This window comes from Xenopus laevis, chromosome 4S (assembly GCF_017654675.1).
Source record: "Xenopus laevis strain J_2021 chromosome 4S, Xenopus_laevis_v10.1, whole genome shotgun sequence".
NCBI classification, from domain to species: domain Eukaryota; kingdom Metazoa; phylum Chordata; class Amphibia; order Anura; family Pipidae; genus Xenopus; species Xenopus laevis.
In genome coordinates, this window is record NC_054378.1 from 48,785,039 (window position 1) to 48,807,240 (window position 22,202).

General features: G+C 40.9%; 2 protein-coding genes across 3 annotated transcripts in view; one reads left to right on the forward strand and one right to left on the reverse strand.

The window, feature by feature from the left end:
* Positions 1–8,366: 8,366 nt before the first annotated feature.
* LOC121393272 (peroxisome proliferator-activated receptor gamma coactivator-related protein 1-like) lies at positions 8,367–13,901 on the reverse strand. Its single transcript, XM_041561208.1, has 2 exons — positions 12,721–13,901; positions 8,367–9,493 (listed from the first exon to the last, which is right to left on the reverse strand). The coding sequence occupies exons 1-2, from the start codon at positions 13,640–13,642 to the stop codon at positions 8,910–8,912; spliced, it is 1,506 nt and encodes a 501-aa protein (XP_041417142.1). The 5' UTR covers positions 13,643–13,901; the 3' UTR covers positions 8,367–8,909.
* Positions 13,902–19,397: 5,496 nt separating this feature from the next.
* The window catches only part of zc3h18.S (zinc finger CCCH-type containing 18 S homeolog), a 64,538-nt gene continuing 61,733 nt past the window's right edge, over positions 19,398–22,202 (forward strand). For both annotated transcript variants that reach the window (XM_018240467.2, XM_018240469.2), the window contains exons 1-2: positions 19,398–19,554; positions 21,365–21,945. In XM_018240467.2, the coding sequence (XP_018095956.1) occupies positions 21,379–21,945 (567 nt within the window). In that variant the 5' untranslated portion in view covers positions 19,398–19,554; positions 21,365–21,378. The remainder of the gene's footprint in view (positions 19,555–21,364; positions 21,946–22,202) is intronic.

Consider the following 22,202-nt stretch of genomic DNA (forward strand, 5'->3'; position numbering starts at 1 on the left):
GTCAATGACCGGGTTATGAATACGCAACCAGGGGAGTCCTAGGACAACTGGAGTAGACGGGCAGTCGATCAACAAAAATGAAAGTCTCTCCAAGTGCAGGGTGCCCACCTTGAAGGATAATTCTTGTGAGGATTTAAAAATGAAAGCAGAAGAGAGTGGTTGATCATCAATGGCTAGGACTCGGAGTGGTACAGCCAGGGTTTGAAGAGGAATGGAATGACATTCCGCAAAGACTTTATCCAGGAAATTCCCAGCTGCGCCGGAATCAAGGAAGGCGTGGGTAGAAATGATCTTGGAAGCAAGCTGGATCTGTACTGGGAGAAGAAAACGATGAGCAGAAGATTGGGGAAAATGATCAATTCCACCCAGGTAAGTTTCCCCAAACTTACCTAGGCGTTGGCGTTTCCCGATTTCACAGGGCACTAATGGGCGAAGTGGGATTTGCCTCCGCAATATAAGCAAAGTCCTGCAGCCCTTCTCCGTAACTTTTCCTGTTCGGAAAGACGAGCACGTCCAATCTGCATTGGCTCTTCAGTGGGAGCAGGAGAAGAGGCAAGAGTCGAAGAAGAGGATGCAGCAGGACTAGGAAGAAATGGCCTCTGGAAGCGAGGAGCCAAAGGAGGTTGGACCTTCCTCACTCGTTCTTTAATAGCTTGGTGTTCCCTTTGTCGGGTATCCACCTTGACTGCCAGGGCAATAAGATCTTCCCAGCGTGTAGGCATCTAACGGGAAATCAGAACGTCCTTAATGCGCATAGACAGCCCATTATAGAAAGCGGCATGGTAACTGTCGTTATTCCAGCTGGTTTCAGCGACCAATGTACGAAATTCAATCGCATACTCAGGTACAGAACGTGTTCCCTGACGAATCTGGAATTGGTCGTGAAGAAGCGGACGCTGCCTGGCCAGGAGCATCAAACACAATGCGTAGTTCTCAAATAAAGGCCTTGGAGTCATCGATTAAGAGATCCTCCTCCCATAGCGGTGATGCCCATTCCAACGCTTTACCAGTCAGGCGAGTAATGATGTACCCCACCTTTGCACGTTCAGAGACATATTGATGGGGAAGCGAAGTAAACTGGATCTCGCACTGGTTTATGAATCCTCTACAGGCCTCAGAGTCACCGCTGAAGAGTGGCGGGGCCGGAATGCGAGGTTCGGAGACATGAATCGGTGCCACAGGAATCATAGCCGAGGCGTCAGCAGGAGCCTGGATCGTGGGTGAGAGAGCCGACAATTTGTCCAAAATAGCTTCAAGAGCTTGACCAAAGTGGGACTGCCGGGCTTCGTAGGCCTCCATGCGAGAGGCAATTCCTCGGAAAGCTCTCCCGAAGTCAGGCTGAGCAGAGGCCTCCTCAGACGGGTCCATGGCCCAAATATACTGTAAGGGCCCGAAGGCGCAGTTGGAGTGTGGACCAAGGAGGAGGCAGGTAGCAAGCCGATATCGAGGTACAAGGGATGAGGCGAGAGAATAGTCGAAGTCCAGGCAAAAGTTCAGTTCAGGCAGCGAAGAATCAATCCGAAAAGACAGGCAGAAGTCGGTACACAAGAAGTCAGTAGCAATAATCACACCCAGGAATACTCAAAGTAAGACCTATATCTCCTCACAGTGAGAATCGTTAATACACAATGATAAGAAGGCAGTTTTTTTGTTAATTACACCTGACCCTAGGGGTCTTTTATCCACCGCTAAAATTCTCATGGGGGTACACAGAGGGACCAAAGGAATACCATGTTTGGCTGCAAAAGCAGTATTCAAAAAATTACCCTCCGCCCCAGAGTCCACAAAAGCAGACAAATTAACAGAACCCGTAGGCCAAGACAATTTAACTGGTAATAAAACCTTGGAGGCAGATTGGGGAGAGGAAACACCTGCACCCAAATGGAGCTCCCCTTCTCCATTTAGGCTTGGGCGTTTCCCGGCCTCTTAGTACACTGATTAAGGAAATGACCCTTTTCCCCACAGTAAATACATAAACCAAGGGAACGCCTGCATGCCTTTTCCTCAGGAGATAAGTGGGATAGGCCTAACTGCATAGGCTCATCCTGAGGTAAAGACACAGATGGGTTAGATACCTTAACATTAGTGACACCAGAATAAGAAGAAGAAATCCCCCTTTCACCCCTTCTCTCTCTCTGTCTCCTATCTATCTGGATGGCGAGAGACATGAGGTCATCCAGATTGGAAGATAGGGGGTAATTTACCAGACTGTCTTTGACAAGATCTGACAGCCCTATACGGAACTGACTACGTAGAGCCATATCGTTCCACCCGGTCTCTACTGCCCACCGGCGGAACTCAGTGCAGTACACCTCCGCATCCCGTTTCCCCTGGCGCAAATTACGAATCGCGGTATCGGCCGAAGAGGCGCGATCCGGGTCATCGTAGAGTATGGCCATGGTCTCAAAGAAAGTATCTAAGGAGAAACGGGCTGGATCAGAGGCGGGCAGTCTAAGAGCCCAAATTTGGGGATCACCCTGTAATAGAGTCATGACGAACCTTACTTTCTCCTCACCTGTTGGAAACGAGTGAGGGAAGAAACCAAGGTATAATTTACATGCCTCTTTAAAGACAAAATATTTTGCTCTATCCCCACTGAACTTATCAGGGAATGCAATTTTGGGTTCCTGGGGTCTAGCAGAATCACCCCACACAGCAGAAGAACCCACAGGGGAAGAGACAACTGGTTTGATTGGCTGCTGCGAAGATTCAAGCTTGCGGGTCAGATTGTGAAACCCCTGAAGCAAATAGTTTTGCTTCTGCTCATGGTCCTCCATGCGCTGTAGCAGGGCAGTAAGGAGCACTTCGGTGGTAGTTGGAGGAGGCGAAACGGAAGCAGCAGCAGAAGCTCCGTCTAGACTTTCATCCTCCATGGCCCGTGATAATGTCACGGCCGGCACCCGATACCAGAACAAATGCCAAACACCCTGGTCTCGGCTCGGCTTCACCAGTAGTGTGACCACCGTTGGGCTTCGGGAGGAGCCCTCAGCTTCCTTGGGTGCCACCTGGACTTAACGAGGGGTGCAAGGCGAGATGTTCTGGCTGGCAAAGGGGCACGGCTGTTTAGCAGAGTCTTTAGGCCGAAGGTCACGGTACAAAAGGACAAGGCAAGCGGATGGTCAGACAGGCTGGATCGAGGCAGGCGGATAACAGAATCGTCAGGAAGGCAAAGGGTCAAAACCAGGTGATCAATCAGATGGGTTGAGGCAGAATCGGAGTCAAATAACAGGCAGAGGTCAAACCGGAACATCAAACAGGAGGATTAAGCAGAGTCAAGGTCGGTTTCAGGCAAGGGTCAGGTTCCAGAGATCAGAATAGTCAAACAGGCAGGCAAAGGGTCAAAACAGATAATCAGGAACAGATTCACACAGAATAGCAACAGCTAAAGCACCAGGAACAAATCCTATCACGGGCACTGGACTACACACTGAAGCTCCCCTTAATACTATTTGAATCTCGCGCCACGTTCTGATGTCATCAGTTATAAACGGTGAGTTCTGATGTTATTTCTGTCACATGACTCACTAAAACTTGTGTATTATAATAAATAAAGTACCCCCAGTTGCAAAATATGAGAATATTAGAAGTTACCTCGGAGTTCCATGACCTGTATAAAAACACTCGGCTTTCGGCCTCGTGTTTTTAAATGGTCATGAAACTCCTCGGTAACTTATAATATCCTTATAATACACAAAAGCCATGAATATCCTGTAAATTATATCCTTATAAACGGTGAGTTCTGATGTCATCAGTTATAAACGGTGAGTTCTGATGTCATTACTGTCACATGACTCACCGAAACTTGTGTATTATAATAAATAAAGTACCCCCAGTTGCAAAATATGAGGATATTAGAAGTTACCTTGGAGTTTCATGACCTGTATAAAAACACTCGGCCTTCGGCCTCATGTTTTTATATGGTCATGAAACTCCTCGGTAACTTATAATATCACTATATATTTTACAAGAGGGAATACTTTATTCACTATATATATATATATATATATATATATATATATATATATATATATATATATATATATATATACTATTTATATTTGGTAATTGTGTCCTTTCATTTAAAAGGGGAGGCCCATTTATCAAAGGTCGAATTTTCTGATTCATGTAATTTTTTTAAATTTGAATATACTCACAATTTCAACTGGGAGGATATTTACCCTGATGAAGGGAGGGTGAAACCCCCCAAAACATTGATGCACGGGTGGGGAAAAATATAAAGGGCATGGTCACTTTTTTATTTTTCTGCTGAAATCTACTGTGTGTAATGGGCATGGTTTCCTTTCTATAGCTTTGCCCAGGTCCCAGATCAAATTGTCAGACAAAGTGGTTGTACTGACAAACCCTCTATTTTCACCCATTTACTTATAGGATGAAATGCAGACCAGTGAACTATCTGTCTAAGATAATATGCCCAATAATATTTACATGGGGAGGCATATTTATCAAAGGTTGAATTTCGAATTCATGTGAGTTTTTTAAAACTCCCCTAAACTCCCATGAATTTGAAATTCGACCAAATTTATTTAAAAAATCAAATCTTTTAAACTCAGATGAATAGAATCGACTCGAAAACTCGAATCAAATTTGAATCAAATCTAATCGAATTTTCCGAAAAAACTGGAATGTCAGGAAGGATGCAAACAACTCAAAATTGATCCCTGGACCTCTCCCATTGACTACAATAAACAGCAATTCGGAAGGTTTTAGGTGGCGAATACTCAAATTCGAGTTCTTAAAGGGCCAGAGTATGATAAATCTTGAAAATTCAAATATTTTAAAAAAAACTCTAATCAAATTTGAATAACTCCTTATTCTAATTTGACAGTTTTGACAATAACATTTTCAATTCGACCCTTACTGTCTTTCTTACTCAAACATAATGATGGTTATCAACATATAATTTCTATGCACAAAAGTTCTACCTAATGACTTGTAACACATAATTCAGGTGCTATAAGTACCCACTGCTGAAGCTGGAAGCTAGTTTTATAGAGATAGATGGGCATATTTATCAAATTGTAAACAGATTATCCCCCACACCATTCTCCAGAAATTGGAAAATGGCTCAGTACTTTATTTAAGGTTGAAACATCTTTGAGTAGTAGTGCACAATATCGACATGGCAGTGTCTTCGTCTCATGTGCCAAACGAGGTTGCTTCTTTTTAATTGGATTTTGTTGTTCCGCCAGCCAAAAAGGAATGAGAAGAGGTAAAATGTATTCAAATTTGAAAGATCTTCTTCACAAGATTACAGTGCCTTAACCATGGGGTCCACAGATAGGGGCAAGGGGGGGGCACTTGCCCCCCTGTACTTGTACTTTATAATAAATTATATTCTCCTGTTGTTCTTTTTTATGTGAACACATTTCTTAAAATTACCACCCTTCAATTATTGGACCATCCCAATGCCCAAATGCTCAGATGAGCAGTCGGGATTTAGCTCCACCCCTATGTGAGACGCTGCGTGTGTGAGGAATGAGAGAATCTTCTTCCTGATGAAGCAGCTTCTTTCCCAGGGCAGATGAGTATCTGTTGTGTAAGCCATACCTCCCAACTCTCCCGTTTTCAGCGGGACAGTCCCTCTTTTGACAGCTCAACCCGCAGTCACGGGTTTGTACTGGAAAGTCCCGATTTTCTCTGCACTGAACAGCTGAAAAAAAGATACAATGTGTCTAACTTAATTGGCTTTTGGCAGAGAGCCCACAATAGCCACGAGGTTCAGATAAGATACTTTGTAATAATTTTGAGATAAGCAAATAAGTAATTGTAACAATATAAGATAGGTCCCTTGGGAGAAGTTAGACTTGCAGCTTAAAGGGCAATTAACCTTCATTAGCAAAACTGTAATAAATGAAAAAAAAACAGAAATATGTTCAAACTTTCATAACCTGCCAAAGTGTGAATGACAGTTTATATATATATATATATATATATATATATATATATATATATATATATATATATATACACACACACACAAGAGGTCCTCTGCACTCAACCCATTATCAATATATTTAAGACATTTGTGCATACTGCTACTGAAAAAATGCCTTACCCTTTAAACAAAACATGGATTGTTTGTCCGATATTCGACTGGCGAATTAAAATCCTTCGAAGGATTTTGCGCAATTCGTTCGATCGAACGAATTTTAATCCATCGATCGAAGGATTATCCTTCGATCAAAAAAAGATAGCCAAGCCTATGGGGACCTTCCCCATAGGCTAACATTGACTTTGGTAGCTTTTAGGTGGCGAACTAGGGGGTCGAAGTTTTTTCTTAAAGAGACAGTACTTCGACTATTGACTGGTCGAATATTCGAACGATTTTTAGTTCGAATCGTTTGATTCTAAGTCGTAGTCGAAGGTCGAAGTAGCCCATTTTATTGGTCGAAGTAGTCAAAAAAACACTTTGAAATTTGAACTTAGTGAATGGGCCCCTAAGAATTCAATTGCTTGATTATACATTTTACAAAGGGACCGCGATACAGCAATGAACAATGGAAAAGGCAAGAGCAAAAGGGATAAAGCTGCCGGTACTGACATATAGTAGTTGGCCAGCTTAAATATATTGCAATATATGGACAAACAATCCCTGTTTTAAGTCATTTTAATCTCTGGGTAAGGCATTTTTTAGTAGCAGTATGCACAAAATGTCTCTGTCTTAAATATATTGATAATGGGTTGAGTGCAGAGGACTCTTGTATTTGTCTATATGTATTTTGTGGTCACAGCCTCATTGCACCCCCACCTAATGTTTTTAGAAATTAGTGGTGAGCACAACTTTCCCTTGTTGTATGTAAAATTGATTCTCAAACTTAAAGTAGTTCCTATGTAGAATAAAGTCAAGCTGTGATAACGTAAATTCAACAGGTGGCCCAATGTATAATGCATTCCCTGTGATCATATTACGCAACATATCCAAACCTGCCGCGTGCGGGATGCAGGTATACAGACTCTGCACATCCGTAGTAACCAGAATTAAGTCACTTATTGGGCAGTCAATACTCCCTATCACTTTAAAAAAATCATTTGTGTCCTTAAGGTAGCTGCTAATGTTCTGTACACATGGTTGTAATAGAGAATCAACATACTCAGCGATTTTTTCATTCAGCGATCCGTTTGAAGATATAATGGGACGCCCTGGGGGTTGGGATAGGCTCTTGTGGATCTTTGGCAGGGTGACTTTTACTGGTTTCACCAGATGTGTGGTCAAAAAATAATCCATCATTGTATCAGTTATCCACATGTTTGCAAGTTTATAATTATCTACAACGTTCATGAATGGATTTGCACTTACCACTGGCACGAAGCCCAGGCCTCTCCTGAGTAGCAATTCCTCTGCCATGGTGAGGGGGTGCGCTGACAAGTTGATGATTATGTCTTCCCCTTTCTCTGCTCAGATTCCCCTTTGATCGTGTTTTAGCCGGTGTTATGTCCTTTGCCGCGGCGGGTGGCCTTTCAGGGTCTCTGCTTGGCCGCAAGCTCTCCCCTAAAACAGAGGAATGACATGCCGCTCCTGTTGCGCCAGTCTCTCGACCTCCTCAATCACCAGAAGGATTAGGTTCAAGGAACAGCATTTCAGGACTTGGCACCGCTTGCAGAATTCGGGGTTCGCTTTTCCCAGGGTAGGTACGTTACTTATCCCTCTGGGTACCTTACTCTCTCTGTAATACTTACTCTCTCTGTAATACTTACTCTCTCTGTAATACTCGAATAGGGAAACACCATGTAATTGCAGCTCTATCTCCCTTTTTTTCAAGCGGAGTAGCTCATGGTACGCTTCTTTTGCGCCAAGTTTCCCAAATGTTTCCTCGTAAGACTCGGTGAAAAGGATTCTCTCTAGGTCCTCTGCCGTAAAATCCTCCTGCTGTGAAGACCAAGTTTGTTGGTTACTGCCATCCATATTTGACGGGGATATTTCTTATTTCATCAATGCCGGGTGCATGGGATGAGTAACACGCATTACTTAAATTTACAACCACTAAAAATAAAGACACAAAGAATACATAGGTGGAGAAAGGCCGCAGCTGATAAATTTTATTTCATATTAGTTTAACAATAACAACCTTTTAAACGAATACATAAGTTAGCAACCCCAGCCAGCCTCAGCTCAAACACCAGCAGGCCGCCTCAATTTGCTTATACCTTAAGCCCTGCTAAAATAGCCTAGGGCACCTCTCCACAGCTGCGACAATATCACAAACACTACATTACATTACACTTCCATTTTTTTTTTTTTTTTTTTTATAATTCATTTACTATTATATTTATTTATTTATTTATTTATTTATTTATTTTTTTTAAATATACAATGCAGAAATAACATATAACAACATAGGGTGGGTGGGTGGGATACATCGCTGCATACAGGTCAGATGAAAACTGCTAAGGGAACTTGATGCTGCCCCTTTTTATAGACCCCAAACCAACGGTCCCCCTATTATTATTGGTTCACTAAAACAACCAATCAAAAGCCCAACAAATTGACCAATCAAAAATATGCAACTTCCAATCCAACTCCCCAAGTAACGTAAATGTAGCCTAACATAAGATGTAACTAAGACAAATACCCTGTCTTACAGCGTGTACTACCCCATGACCCTGAGGGCTAATTGGGCCCCCAGACTGCATGGGATGAGTAACACGCATTACTTAAATTTACAACCACTAAAAATAAAGACACAAAGAATACATAGGTGGAGAAAGGCCGCAGCTGATAAATTTTATTTCATATTAGTTTAACAATAACAACCTTTTAAACGAATACATAAGTTAGCAACCCCAGCCAGCCTCAGCTCAAACACCAGCAGGCCGCCTCAATTTGCTTATACCTTAAGCCCTGCTAAAATAGCCTAGGGCACCTCTCCATGACAAGACCAACTAATACCTTAGTTTGGTCTTGGCCAACCCCACACTTTGATTGCCTTTTCTAAAGCATCTTGAATACCCATATTGAATATGTCATATCCAATATCTGAAAGATGCACTCTATCATGCCAATACAGGCCTTCTCCACCTAACTCCAACTCAAAATGACGATGAACTAAAATGTTCACACTCTTAGCAAATTTAGAAATACAAAAATTAACTTTTTTCCTGCAACGTTCTAATGGACGAACATCCTGCAGCCAAATTAATCTAGGAATTACCTCGGACCAGACAATACAACTGTCAGGGAAAAGGAAACGTAATTGAGCTAAATCCCTTTTTATATTCCTAATGAGGTCAATAGACCTGAATGACCCAATATCATTACCACCTAAATGGACAGTAATTATGGCAGGAATACCCCATCTTGTAGACATTTGCAGGGCAATTGGCAACATATCATCCCATTTGAGGCCTCTTACTCCCATCCAAACTATATTCACATTCTCGAGACCTAAATTGACACCATAAGGACGTTCTTCGGCCCGTTTCTTCGCATGAAAGACAAAGGAATGACCAATAATCCATACCATGAGCGGTTGTCCTGTGAAAACAAATACCTTAAGTTTAACATCTAAACATCAACTAAACTTGGCCGAACATATGAGCGGTAGCGCGTAGAGGACCACCTACCCAACTTCATAAGGGATTGTTCACTAAAACCTAAAAGAGCTGCCTGTGTGGCAGCCCCAATGCGAAATGAGTGAGTATTATAATCATCAGATGCCAGACCCACTAACCTAAGTGTCTTTTTAAGCACTTGTCGAAACTGAAAGGTGGACAAAAAAGAACCATCTGCATGGACAAAAAGAGGACCAGGTATGTCCGGGCGTAAATCCTTAAATTTCAAAAAATTTGCCATAGGACACAGATCCACCACACCAAAGGAGCCCAACCAAATAAGAATACCTCTCCCTGCCAGATCAGTCTTAGATCTCCTAATCGTAATCCTCAACTTATCCTGAATAACCACAACATCAGAAACATCAAGACCACCTGGATGTTTCCTGCTACTAGAGACTGACTCGCTAACCCGCAATGCCGCAAAGAATGACAAAACAAACAATAAGGTAAATAACCTTAATTCATATTGTGAAAAACACACCTCCGGTAACTTATGGACTAATCTTTCTAATAACAACAAGGTTATAGGTTTCCTATTATCAAAAACACGGCCAACTCTAGCTAAACCCTTTAAAATTTGTTTCACCAAAAAAGGCTTTGTAAAATCTTGCAAACCTTGTAATTTCAAAAAATATGAAATACCTGCCAAATCCCTACAAATTTTGGCTTGAGAATACTGAGCCTGAGAAAGCTCCAGTATATACCACAGAATTAAATCAGAATCCTGCCAAATTTCTTGTTTGTTGTTATCCTTGAAAAGAGACCAATTCCACCAGCTCGTTGCATATTCATTCCAAGTTTTCCCACTTAGTGCATTCTTTAAAATTTCGCATGCTCTGGCAGAATGAGCCCCCAAAGGTAATCTGGACACGGAACACCGCATGGATCTGGGTTGTCTGCAATCCTCCAAAATAGCTCGAACTGAAACCGAGATAAAGCATCGGCTATATTATTCTTAAAACCAGGAATATGCTTTGCTTTTAACCAAATATTATATTTCAAGGCCCTAAAAACTACTTGCCTTAACAGCCGTAAAACCGGTGGCGAATTAGAAGACAAATTATTCAATACGTAAACCACACCCATATTGTCAGTATGCCAAAGAATCCTTTTATTTGCCAACTGCTCTCCCCAAATCTCAAGAACAACCAGAATAGGAAAAAATTCCAAAAGCACTAAGTTCTTTGTTAAATTTTGTTCATGCCAACTAATAGGCCAAGAATCAGCACACCAATGACTATTAAATACAGCACCGAAACCAGTCGAAGCTGCTGCATCTGAAAAGATATGCAACACCGTACTTCCTAAAAACTCATCCTGCCAATAAGCTTTACCGTTAAAATCATGTAAGAATTGCTGCCAAATACACAGGTCATCTTTAACCTCCTGCGGAATCCTAATATGCCAATTTGGATTCGATATTCCTTCAGTCAAAGAAATTAAACGCCTATTAAATACTCTGCCAATTGGAATAATTTTCGTAGCAAAATTCAAATGCCCAATAAGAGATTGAATATGCTTCAACTTCAGCTTCTTGGCAGCTAAAGCAGACTCTACCAGACTTTTTAAATGTATCAATTTATCATGAGGCAACCTAAATTCTTGACAATTAGTATCAATTTCTATGCCTAGAAATTGCAACACAGTAGTGGGATACACTGTTTTCTCTTTTGACAAAGGAATACCAAATTTGCCAGCAATCCACATGAACACCTGTAACAGATACAAACAATGATCTGACTGAGAAGGTCCAACAAATAGAAAATCATCCAGATAATGCAATACAAACTTAGAACTTGTTTCATACTGCACTGCCCATTGTAAAAATGAAGCAAAGGCTTCAAAATAATAACAAGACAAGGAACACCCCATTGGAAGACAACAATCAAAATAAAAAGAACCCTCAAAATGAAAACCAAGTAAATTCCAACAATCTGGATGGATTGGCAATAATCTGAAAGCCGATTCAATATCGCTTTTTGAAAGAAGAGCACCCTTACCGCACTGCTTAATTAACCCAATGGCTTGGTCAAAAGATGCATAACTTACAGTACACAATTCAGGGTCAATCCCATCATTCACTGAATCCCCTGCTGGAAATGATAAGTGATGTATCATCCTATACGATCCAGGCTCCTTTTTAGGAACAAGTCCTAAAGGAGATACCCTAAAATCCGAATATGGTGGTTCTCGAAAAGGTCCCCTTATTCTATGGGCTGCTAATTCCTTAGCAATTTTTAATCTGACAACTCCAATATTAACATTAATAGATTTAAGATTATCCGGAATAACAACTGAACCACTTCTTTTAGAAGGGATCCAAAAACCAAACTTAAAACCCTCCTCAATTAACGTTGCCATCCTGCGGTTTGGATACTGACCTAGATAAGGAAGCATATTTACTAGCTTCACCGGAGTTGTCAAGCTTTCCTGCTTCTTTGGACAATAATTTGTTGGGCATAGTGATGAATTTCTTAACACATCGAAAGGCAGGATGATTGCCCCCACAATGTGAACATTCATGCTTAAACTTGCAGTTACTCTGCCATTTACAAGCTGAATCATTATATGCCCAACAAGTATTATATTTCTGCCCAGGTTTCTGCACTCCAGGTGGGCTAACAACAGGGCGTGGAACCATCATGCCCATCCAAAGATCAATATCCTTAGAGCCCCAAGGAATCGACCTCTGAACAGCCATTTTTTGCCTAAATTTGTCCTCATAGACAAACCAGGCAATGCCACCATAAGACTTGTATGCTTCCAAAACAATATCAACATGCTTAAACATACTAGCCCCCAATTGGGGATGCTTAGAACACAGGATATTAGCATAAATACAAAAAGACTGTAGCCAGTTGGTAAAGGTCCTAGCCACTGGCCTACGCCTATCCTCTTCCGAATCATTTGTCTTATCCTTTAAAAATACCTTAACTGAAGGTAATAAAGATAGTAAATCAACATAATCCCCTCTATTAATTTTCTCCTTTATAGACTGAGATAAATGCAGACCAAGGGGGGTTGTGTCGCATAAAATAGAATCCCTAAAAGCTGCTTCAGGGGCCCCCGCGCTTGCTTGCGTGGACGCCGCGCCAGGTGCTAACAAACGAAGTAAAGAAGACACAAACTGAGCATTAGCAGAGTTACCTATATCCTGTGATGAAAAGTTCTCCTGTACAGCCACGGAAGCAAGATCATTCTGAGGAGGAAACTGTAAAGCCAGGCCAGGCTGAGGAGCAGTAACAGGAGCAGTTGAAGTTGCGACGGCTCTAAAAGAGCCCCTTATCTCAGGATCAAGAACCGTGCTGCTAATAGAGCTGCTGGAAAGGGCGGAGGATGAGGCAGCTCCACCCATAGCAACCGCAGAAGGGCCCAGGGAAGGTGGCGGGGTCATCGAAGGCCATGCTGGAGTGGTGCTGGACGAAGCCGCAGGAGGAGATGAAGTCGCTGTCAGCGGAGGCGGAGGAGGCGGAGCTACCAAGCCGGAAGCGGAAGGCAGGGCTGTCAAGAAGCCGGCTGGTCGGGCAGCGGAGCAAACGCCGGCCGGCGTGAGAGGAGGTTGGCGGTTGGTGCCGCCACTCGTCGCAGACTTCCTGCGAGGCGGAGGAGCCGGAGGACGAAGCGGAATGGGCGGAGGCATCAGACTAGACGCGGTGCTGGGCGGAGAAAGTAGACAGGCAGCGGCATCTAGGGTGGGAAGCGGAGGAGCAGAGCAGGTCCGTGGAGGCTTCTTCCTGGCTAGGCGTCCCGGAGGAGCTGTATGGGACCTCTTGGCGGCCGGCTTCGCTGAGCGGGTACTGGACCGCTTTAAGGAGGCGTGACCAGCCGGGGCTCTTGAATGGGAGCTGGGAGGAGCCGGTGACGTTGCTTCCTCTGAAGGCGGAGACTCAGACCCAGTCGGGGTCACTGCAGCGGAGCGCAGGCAAGCCCTGTTCAACAAAAGGAGGTCCTCTTCGCCTGCTTCAAACTGTGCCCAACGAAGAATCTCATTCAAACGCGACGATCTATCACTCACATCCATGGACGAACCCGGAGCCGAATCAGCGCTGACTTTCTGGATTCCTGACATCGCTGCATACAGGTCAGATGAAAACTGCTAAGGGAACTTGATGCTGCCCCTTTTTATAGACCCCAAACCAACGGTCCCCCTATTATTATTGGTTCACTAAAACAACCAATCAAAAGCCCAACAAATTGACCAATCAAAAATATGCAACTTCCAATCCAACTCCCCAAGTAACGTAAATGTAGCCTAACATAAGATGTAACTAAGACAAATACCCTGTCTTACAGCGTGTACTACCCCATGACCCTGAGGGCTAATTGGGCCCCCAGACTGAAATTTGTGCAGTCAATTTGTAGCAACCGCACTCAAATCCAGAAACTTTCAGATAAATCCGGGTGCAGGGTCCAAAGTACTGTATATAGGATTATTACTCCATTTTGTGAAGAATTAAAATTTCTTTTATTGTGTACATAAATCCAATGTTTTGGCCCTGAAAAACAGTACGTGTGGCCCGCATTGGGGGTATGTGTGTCTGTGTGTCTTTGTGTGTATCTATGCTTGTGTGTAGTGTGAAAAGGTCTGACAAACCCTGTGTGTGAGTTATAGAGACTTAAATGAACCTGTGTATATTTTTATTGTGCTCTGAAACTGCTAAAAATTAGAATCCAAAAATTCTCCAGGTACTCCATGTAGAAGTCAGTGGCAGATCGTCCTTTAACAACTGGAACATGTTTTACCTTCAGGATTCTCAATAGTTTTGGGTTGTTTGTGCTGGTTTTTATTCTATAATCCAATAAATTTGTGTGACTCAATAGCAAATAGAAATAGTTGCAAAATTCGAGTTGTTGAGTGATTTTGACGCAACTTTTTCTTGCTGCAATTTTTTCAAGAATAATTTACTGGTAAATTAATGGGAATTGGGGTGTGGGATTTTGGTCTATTTTTTCTATTTATATAGTGAGAAAAAGTCCAGTTTTAGTAAACAGGCATCTAACAGTTCATGACATTTCAATTCTATATTTGATGGACTGTGGAATTCTTTGTTCTACATCATCCTTTTGCATCAGTTAATAAAACAAATCACTTCTATACTCATGGTTCCTATTCATTTTGTGATGTAACCTTTGTTAAAATCTTTCTCTACTGAAACTTTTTCTATCACTACCCATATGGTTTTAAAAGTATTTTCTCACTGAAAAAGCAATACTTAATGGAAAATAGGTTACAGCATCAGATCTGCAGACAGGGTGCACTACAACAAATATACATGCCATGCACCCAGCATTAATGTTTCTAGGGCAATAATGCGTGTATATAACTGTTGTATATTGACAAAATTTGATTCCATTGTCTGAGCATTCTAATCCAAGTCACATAATGGATAATTTCAGTTTGTGCCTTAAACGGAAAGTGCATTATTAAGCATTTATTAGCTTAGTCTGACATCTGGTTGTAAGTTTATAACTATGCACTTAAATTCAGAATGTTTTTAAATTTTGTACATTAAACTGTACATAAAGCAATTGTGACTTTTTTTCTTGAAATATAATAATTGTATAATTATACCCAGCATTCATCTAAGTGCATTTAATCAAATAATCTAAGATCTCTTGATAAAATGACAACTAAAGGCCCCCATAGACGCGACGATTCTTCTTTGCGAAACGACCGATTTCAGCGCAGCCCGACCGATTCGTCAAATTATCGTGCGGTTAGTGGGATTCAAACGATCGAACATCTTACGATTTTTCGTCCGACATCTGCCAGGAAATTGATCGGCCAGGTTAAAAAATCTTTGTCGGTCCCAGTACAATCTATGGATGTTTGCAGGGCCAAGCAGGCAGCTCCCCTTTGTTTTCCTGGTAAATTGGTCGTTTTAGTTGATGGACAGTTCGAACGTTCGTACGATGGTTCTCAGAAGATCTTGGTCTCACGATGTGGATTGGATCTGTTGAAAATCTGTACATCTATGGCCAGCTTAAGTCTGTATTCAGCGTGTGCCTTTTGTTTCATACAACTCTTGTTTTGCTTATGTGTCTTTTCTTAACATCATTACAGTTTCAAACTTTACATAGCACAATGATCAGTTTACAAAGAAAAATTGTGTGAAGAATTATGTTAACAAAAATGTATTTATTTTTCTCTTAGCAGAAGTCATTAAATAGAATAGCATAGTTATAAAGAAAAAAATATAAAATAAGAAGAAAACAATTAAGGTAACTATCACAGGGTGTTACCCTTACTCGTATTTAGAGAAGTCAGCAGGATAACAAATCCGTATTGACACAGCAGAAATTATATTTATAAAAAGAGGGTGAAGAAGTGTTTGTTGAATTCATATTTGAGCTGGCTGCATTTACTTGTTTCTGCTGTAACCAATTACCAGCAGGTTACTTAGAGAAAGCAGATGAGGCTGTGCTAGCCACATAAATGTGTTAATTTTACACATACACAAATACACAAAAACACATTTTAGTGAAGACTGCTCTTTTTTTTTTTATTTTGCATACTTTTGCTCCCTTTTACACAATTATTCACACATATGTAAATACAAAAACTCTTAAACAAGTTTTTTTAATGTATTTATTGTAATCTTTTGTTTTTCACCTAAAAGTTGTTTATTTTGGCAGCATGACTATTGGATCAGGTATTTTGACCACTAATTTCCTGGTCGGAACAGTTACTTTTTGTTTCATTGCATTTTTTGTGTTTTTATTGCAATTTTATCCCTGCATTATTTTCCCTTATGTGTTTTTTTAGCATGGTTTGGTGCTTTAGTATACAAAGTTGTGTTTTCCCTTGTTGAATTTGTACTTTCCAAAAATATATGGTTTTCTTTGTACAATTAGGGGGGCTTACAGCACATGATAATAAGTTAATTGGCTCAGAATTGGCAGGCAAGAAAGTTAATATGCACTATTTTCATTCAGGGCCCATACATACCACAAACTTTGGTAAATCTATGCATATTGGGTGTGAAAATGTTCATTAGACATCTGGCGTTCATATTTAGGGTGACTTGTAAATAAAACTTTTTGTGAGACAAATGCAGCGAATTTTTAGGAGATTATTAGAAATGTCATAAAAACCACTATGTTTAGGAAGAATTTGCAGTTTGGTATTTTGGTGTAGAAAGGCTTCTTTACCCGTGTTGGATTCGTCAGAATGTGTACTTTCCAAAAAATATATGATTCTTTGGGGTCACTGTACATTTTTTGCAGTTTTTATCACACATGAATTAGTGTAATGTAAACATAAAATTAGATGCACAAGATAAATTTTGGGGACTGTAAATGCCACATACTTAGGTAAACCGATGCATATTGGGCATCAAACTATTCAGTGGACCTCTGGCGTTCATATTTAGGGTGTTTTTTCTTGATACCTAATGATATGGGGAGATAAAAAGTTGCAAAGTGGAAACTTTGAGGTGATTTTCTGAAATTTACACATTTAGGAAAGCTTTGCAGTTTGGTACTTTGAAGTAGAAAGACGTATTTACCCATTTTGGATTTGGGGGGGTGTAATTTCCAAAAACCTATAACTTCCTGGGGTTAGTATACTTTTTTGTAGCTTTACCCCACATAAAATGCAGTAAATGTGCTGCTTCTGCAGTAGCTGGAATAACAGAGGATGATGGATCATATTGCATGTCTTCCTTTTGGGGCCCCTAGAGGCCACATACTTAGGTAAACCTATGCATATTGGGCATAAAACTGTGGGAGATAGGATACTGCAAAGTGGAAGCTTTGAGCTGATTTTCAGAGATTTCATCAAAATTGCCAAATTGGTACTTTGAAATAAAAAAAACATAGCTACCCATTTTGGATTCAGGGGAATGTATACTTTTCAAAAATATATGACTTTCCTGGCTAACCACACTCTTTTGTAGCTTTGCCCCACATAAAATGCAGTAAATGTGTTCATTTTGTAGTAGCTGGAATGACAGAAATGATAGAGCATATGGGGTGTCTTCCTTTTGGGGCCCCTGGATGCCACATACTTAGGTAAACTTATGCACATTGGAAATCAAATTGTTTAGTATACCCTTGGCCTTCATATTTAGGGTGCTTTATCTTGATACCTAATGATATGTAAGAGATAGGATGCTGCAAAGTGGAAGCATTGAGATGATTTTCATTTAAATTTTCATTATGAATGACTTGGGAAATCTTGGGAGCTGAGGTTGTGGAGCGCATGGTCACCACTAACACTAAGGAAAATGTTAGGCCCTTAGGCCATAGCCCTTAGACAACCCTGAAAAAGTACTTTTTCAGTTCCTTGGAACAAGCCAGAACTATTATCAGAAATTATAAATTACTTCTCAGGAAATATTTGGAGCTGAGGTTGTTGAGGGCATGGACACCACTATACTAAAGTATTGAGATGAAACCCGCTATCCAGCGCGTTTCGTGCCCGTGTGGCACTTCCTCAGAGTAAGTGCCACATGGGCACGAAACGCGCTAGTTTCTGCCCATACCCACTGCCATGTACCTCGCACTGTGTTTTTGAATAAAGCCACATTTTTCAAAAAGCGATTCTCCACGATACTTGGATCAGCGCCGGATAGCGGGTTTCATCTCAATACAGGTATACCGGACGGAAGTGGCCGGGTCCCGCGAGAGCTGCGATCCACATGGAGAGACTGCACGGCTAATGGTGAGCTCTGCTATACTCATACATCCTGAATATTTGACTACTTTACTAAAGAAAAGGTTTTTTTTCTATTACTTTAGGCAACCAAGAAAAAGTATTTTTTCAGTTCCATTGAACAATCCAGAACTATTATCAGAAAATATGACTTCCCAGGAATATTGTGAGCTGGGGTTGAGGAGGGCATGGCCACCAACTAACATGAAAGAAACGTATTTTTTATTTACTTCAGGCGACCAGGAAAAAGAAGCTTTTTAGTTCCATACCTCCCAACATTTTGGAAGTAAATAGAGGGACAAAAAATTTTTTCCCGGGCGTAGCGCAGCAATTTTTTGACCACACCCCTTTCTGTGGCCACACCCCCTAATTACCATGTTTGTTTTACAAAATTTGGCAGGTTATGAAAGTTTGAAAATTTTTCTCCTTATCTAAACTGTGTTTTTGTGTCTCAAAATTGTAACAAAGTATCTTATTTGCACCTGTTAGCTGTTCTGGGATCTTTGCTAAAAGCCAATTAAGTGAGAAACTTTGTTTCTTTTTCTGGCTGTTCAGTGCATAGAAAAGAGGGACTTTCCAGTACAAATGAGGGACTGCGGGTTGAGCTGTCAAAAGAGGGACTGTCCCTCCGAAAAAGGGACAGTTGGGAGGTATGTAGTTCTATGAAACAAGTCGGAATTCTGAGCAGAAATGATAGATAACTTCTACGGAAATATTGGGAAATGGGGTTGAGGAGGGCATGACCACCAACTAACATGAAAGAAAAGTATTTTTTTTTACTTCAGGCGACCAGGAAAAGTCGATTTTTAGTTCAATGAAACAAGTTGGAATTCTGAGCAGAAATGATAGATAACGTCTAAGGAAATATTGGGAAATGGGGTTGAGGAGGGCATGGCCACCAACCAACATGAAAGAAAGTATTTTTTTATTTGCTTCAGGCGACCAGGAAAAAGTTGCTTTTTAGTTCTATGAAACAAGTCGGAATTCTGAGCAGAAATTATAACTTCTAAGGAAATATTGGGAAATGGGGTTGAGGAGGGCATGGCCACCAACTAACAATAAAAGTGTTTTGTTTAATTTTTTTTCTTTTTGGAGCAGTGGAAAACCCATATTATGAGCAGACCGACTACTGCACAGTAGCCACTTCCGCTTGTGTAAAACTGAATTGAGCCTTTTACACTCCACATTCCCACACGGCGGCTACGCGATGCGTCATTGCGCTCAAGTGTAGTCGTGACGCAAATCTCGCGTGATGAGACTTGTGGCGTCGGGATTTTCTGTAAAACTGGAGGAGGAAGCTTGCAAATAAAAGCTTTGCGGGAGGTGTAAGTAGCGATTCGGGATTGCGGGTTGTATTAGGAAAAGCGGGGCTGTTCGGCGCTGTGCATTTGCTTGGATTAGAGGGTGAAGTTTAAACTGCCACCTCCAGCCTATCTATCGGCAGCGGGAGGGGACGGTAATCCAAATAAGTGCAGCACAGCGTCCACCCTTTACGAACTGAAACCCACAGGGCCCGGCACTACTGTGACTAGCCAACTCGATGGCGGGCCTGGGGGTTTAGACAAACCAAGTGAATCAAATGAATGGGGACATTGTCATTATGATTATATGATTATAGTAAGAGTGCATGTGGCTACAACATTTTGCATTCGCTCATTGTTTGACTGAATCACTTGCAATGTAGCTGTCTATCTACACGTGAGTGATCAAGGAACTGACTGCAGATGGATTTGGGTTTCCCTGTTGCCAATATGACACATCTAGCATATATTGAGCTGTGCTGAATTCATGAGATTTGATGAAGATTTGCACATACATTTACAGACTTCTATACAGCCCACAAAAAATAGAACAAAATAGTAACATTAGGGAACAGACCAGCAAAAGTCAATTTACTGTCATCATCATTTTGCACATTTTTTTTATGGGGCTGATGATGTTGTTACTGTTGTGGATAGTGCTAATAAAAACAAAGCCAACTTTCAGATCGAAGAGGGATGAATTGAATAGTATGTATCATTGTCGGACTGGAATACCAGCAAAACTCCCGGGGCCCAGGTGTCAGCGGGCCCTCTTGCTTCTAACCATTTAGCATATTTCATGGTCATTACCTATTTCTTTATGAGGAAAAATACTCAATAATGAAAGAATATAGAAAGTAGATATAAGAAGAATATAGGAAGTAGATATAAAAGACTAGGAGAATAAAGAGATTAAGGAAAGGAGGAATAATAGATTGGAAAGTGGGCCCATAGTCTTCGGTAGTAGTCGTTTTCTGATGGGCCCCTGGCATCTCAGTCCGACACTGATATGTATTCAAATATATACTGTATAATACACAAAAGCCATGAATATCTTGTAAATTATATCCTTATAAACGGTGAGTTCTGATGTCATCAGTTATAAATGGTGAGTTCTGATGTCATTTCTGTCACATGACTCACTGAAATTTGTGTATTATAATAAATAATGTACCCCCAGTTGCAAAATATGAGGATACTTCCGAGTTCCATGACCTGTTCCATGCCTTCGGCCTTGTGTTTTTATATGGTCATGAAACTCCTCTGTAACTTGTAATATCCTTATAATTTACAAAATGGGGTACTTTATTCACTATATATCTAGTAGGCACGGTGTTTGTGTAATTAAATTGATGAAGCAAGAATTGGAGTTGCAGCAGTGGAAAAATCATTACATTTCAGCAGTTTAAGGGAGTTTTAAAAGAGGTATGCATGCTGGCAGTTTTTGATGGATATTGGCATATTAAATGTGTTTTACAACAAGCATATTGCATGATAGGGTTTAGAAGTTTTTCATAACGTTGCTTAAAAACGCCATGTGTGACATAGCCCTTAGTTCACTTCATTATACAGGAAAAAAATGTCTTGAGGCAGTTTACCCGCTGTTGAAGCAAGGGTTTAAGGTCATGTGTGGCCATTGGAGAGCTGAGCATTATAATATCTTGGGGGTACACAAATCTGTACTTTTGAGAGACTTCAAAAGGGCTGTCACACTGAAGCTCAAATACTAGGCTAGTGATTCATTTTTTATTAGTTTTGGGTATTTTCTATTAATATTAGAAAAGTCCTTTAACATTACTTTGTTCCTCTGAATAAAAATCTGATGTTTTTTCAGGCCACAGTCTACACATGGATACAGCAGAGAGTCCTGCACGGGACAGTATTTCTCCATTAATAGTGCAACCAGAGCTCACACAAGAGGAAGAAGACCACTCTTCAGAAAAGGATTTGAGCAAAGAGGAAGAAGTCGGTACAGTGTTTCTAGAAGAAAACAATGTCAAAGTCAGTAGCCCTCTTACACCTGGTAATCATTCAGATGAGGATGATAATTTAAGTGAGACAAAGTCTCAGGACACTGATAATGAACAGGTACCAGATGAAACAAACTCTCCTTTTCATAATGTGCAACATGAGGAGAGAGAAAATGATCTGAATGATGAGGCCTCCTCAGTAACCAGGGAGTTGGACGAGCATGAATTGGACTATGATGAGGAGGTGCCAGAAGAACCACCAGGTCATGTTCAAGAGGAGGAAAATGAAAAACTTGGAGTTGATGATGAAGATGACAAGGAAAAAGCAGAAGACTCTCCCACAGATAAGGAATTTAAAGCTAAGGATGAAGAGGCAGACAACAATGAAAAGCATAATGATAAGAAAGAGGACGATGAGGGTGATGCTGATGAAGGAGAAATTGATGTGAGTTGTGTTATTTTATTTAAGAAGCACTATATCCCCTTTTCAACATGAGTTCAATCTTGTGCTGAACATACATTTTGTCTATTGTTTTAAACATGAAAAATATATGTTTTCATTATTTCTTGCACACACAAGGGAAACTGAAGCTATTTTTTTTGTCTTTGCAAGGTAGATAATTAGATTACCAGTGCACAGATGAACAGAAGTACATTATGCAGGGGGATTTGCTTTACGCTGGGAGTTTAATTATATACCTC

Coding starts and splice junctions, on each gene's coding strand:
- LOC121393272 (XM_041561208.1), bottom strand. CDS start 13,642: ATGTCAGGAATCCAGAAAGTCAGCGCTGATTCGGCTCCGGGTTCGTCC. Junction 9,494..12,720: donor CTTTTCATCACAGGATATAG/GTAACTCTGCTA, acceptor TTGTTTTCACAG/GACAACCGCTCATGGTATGG.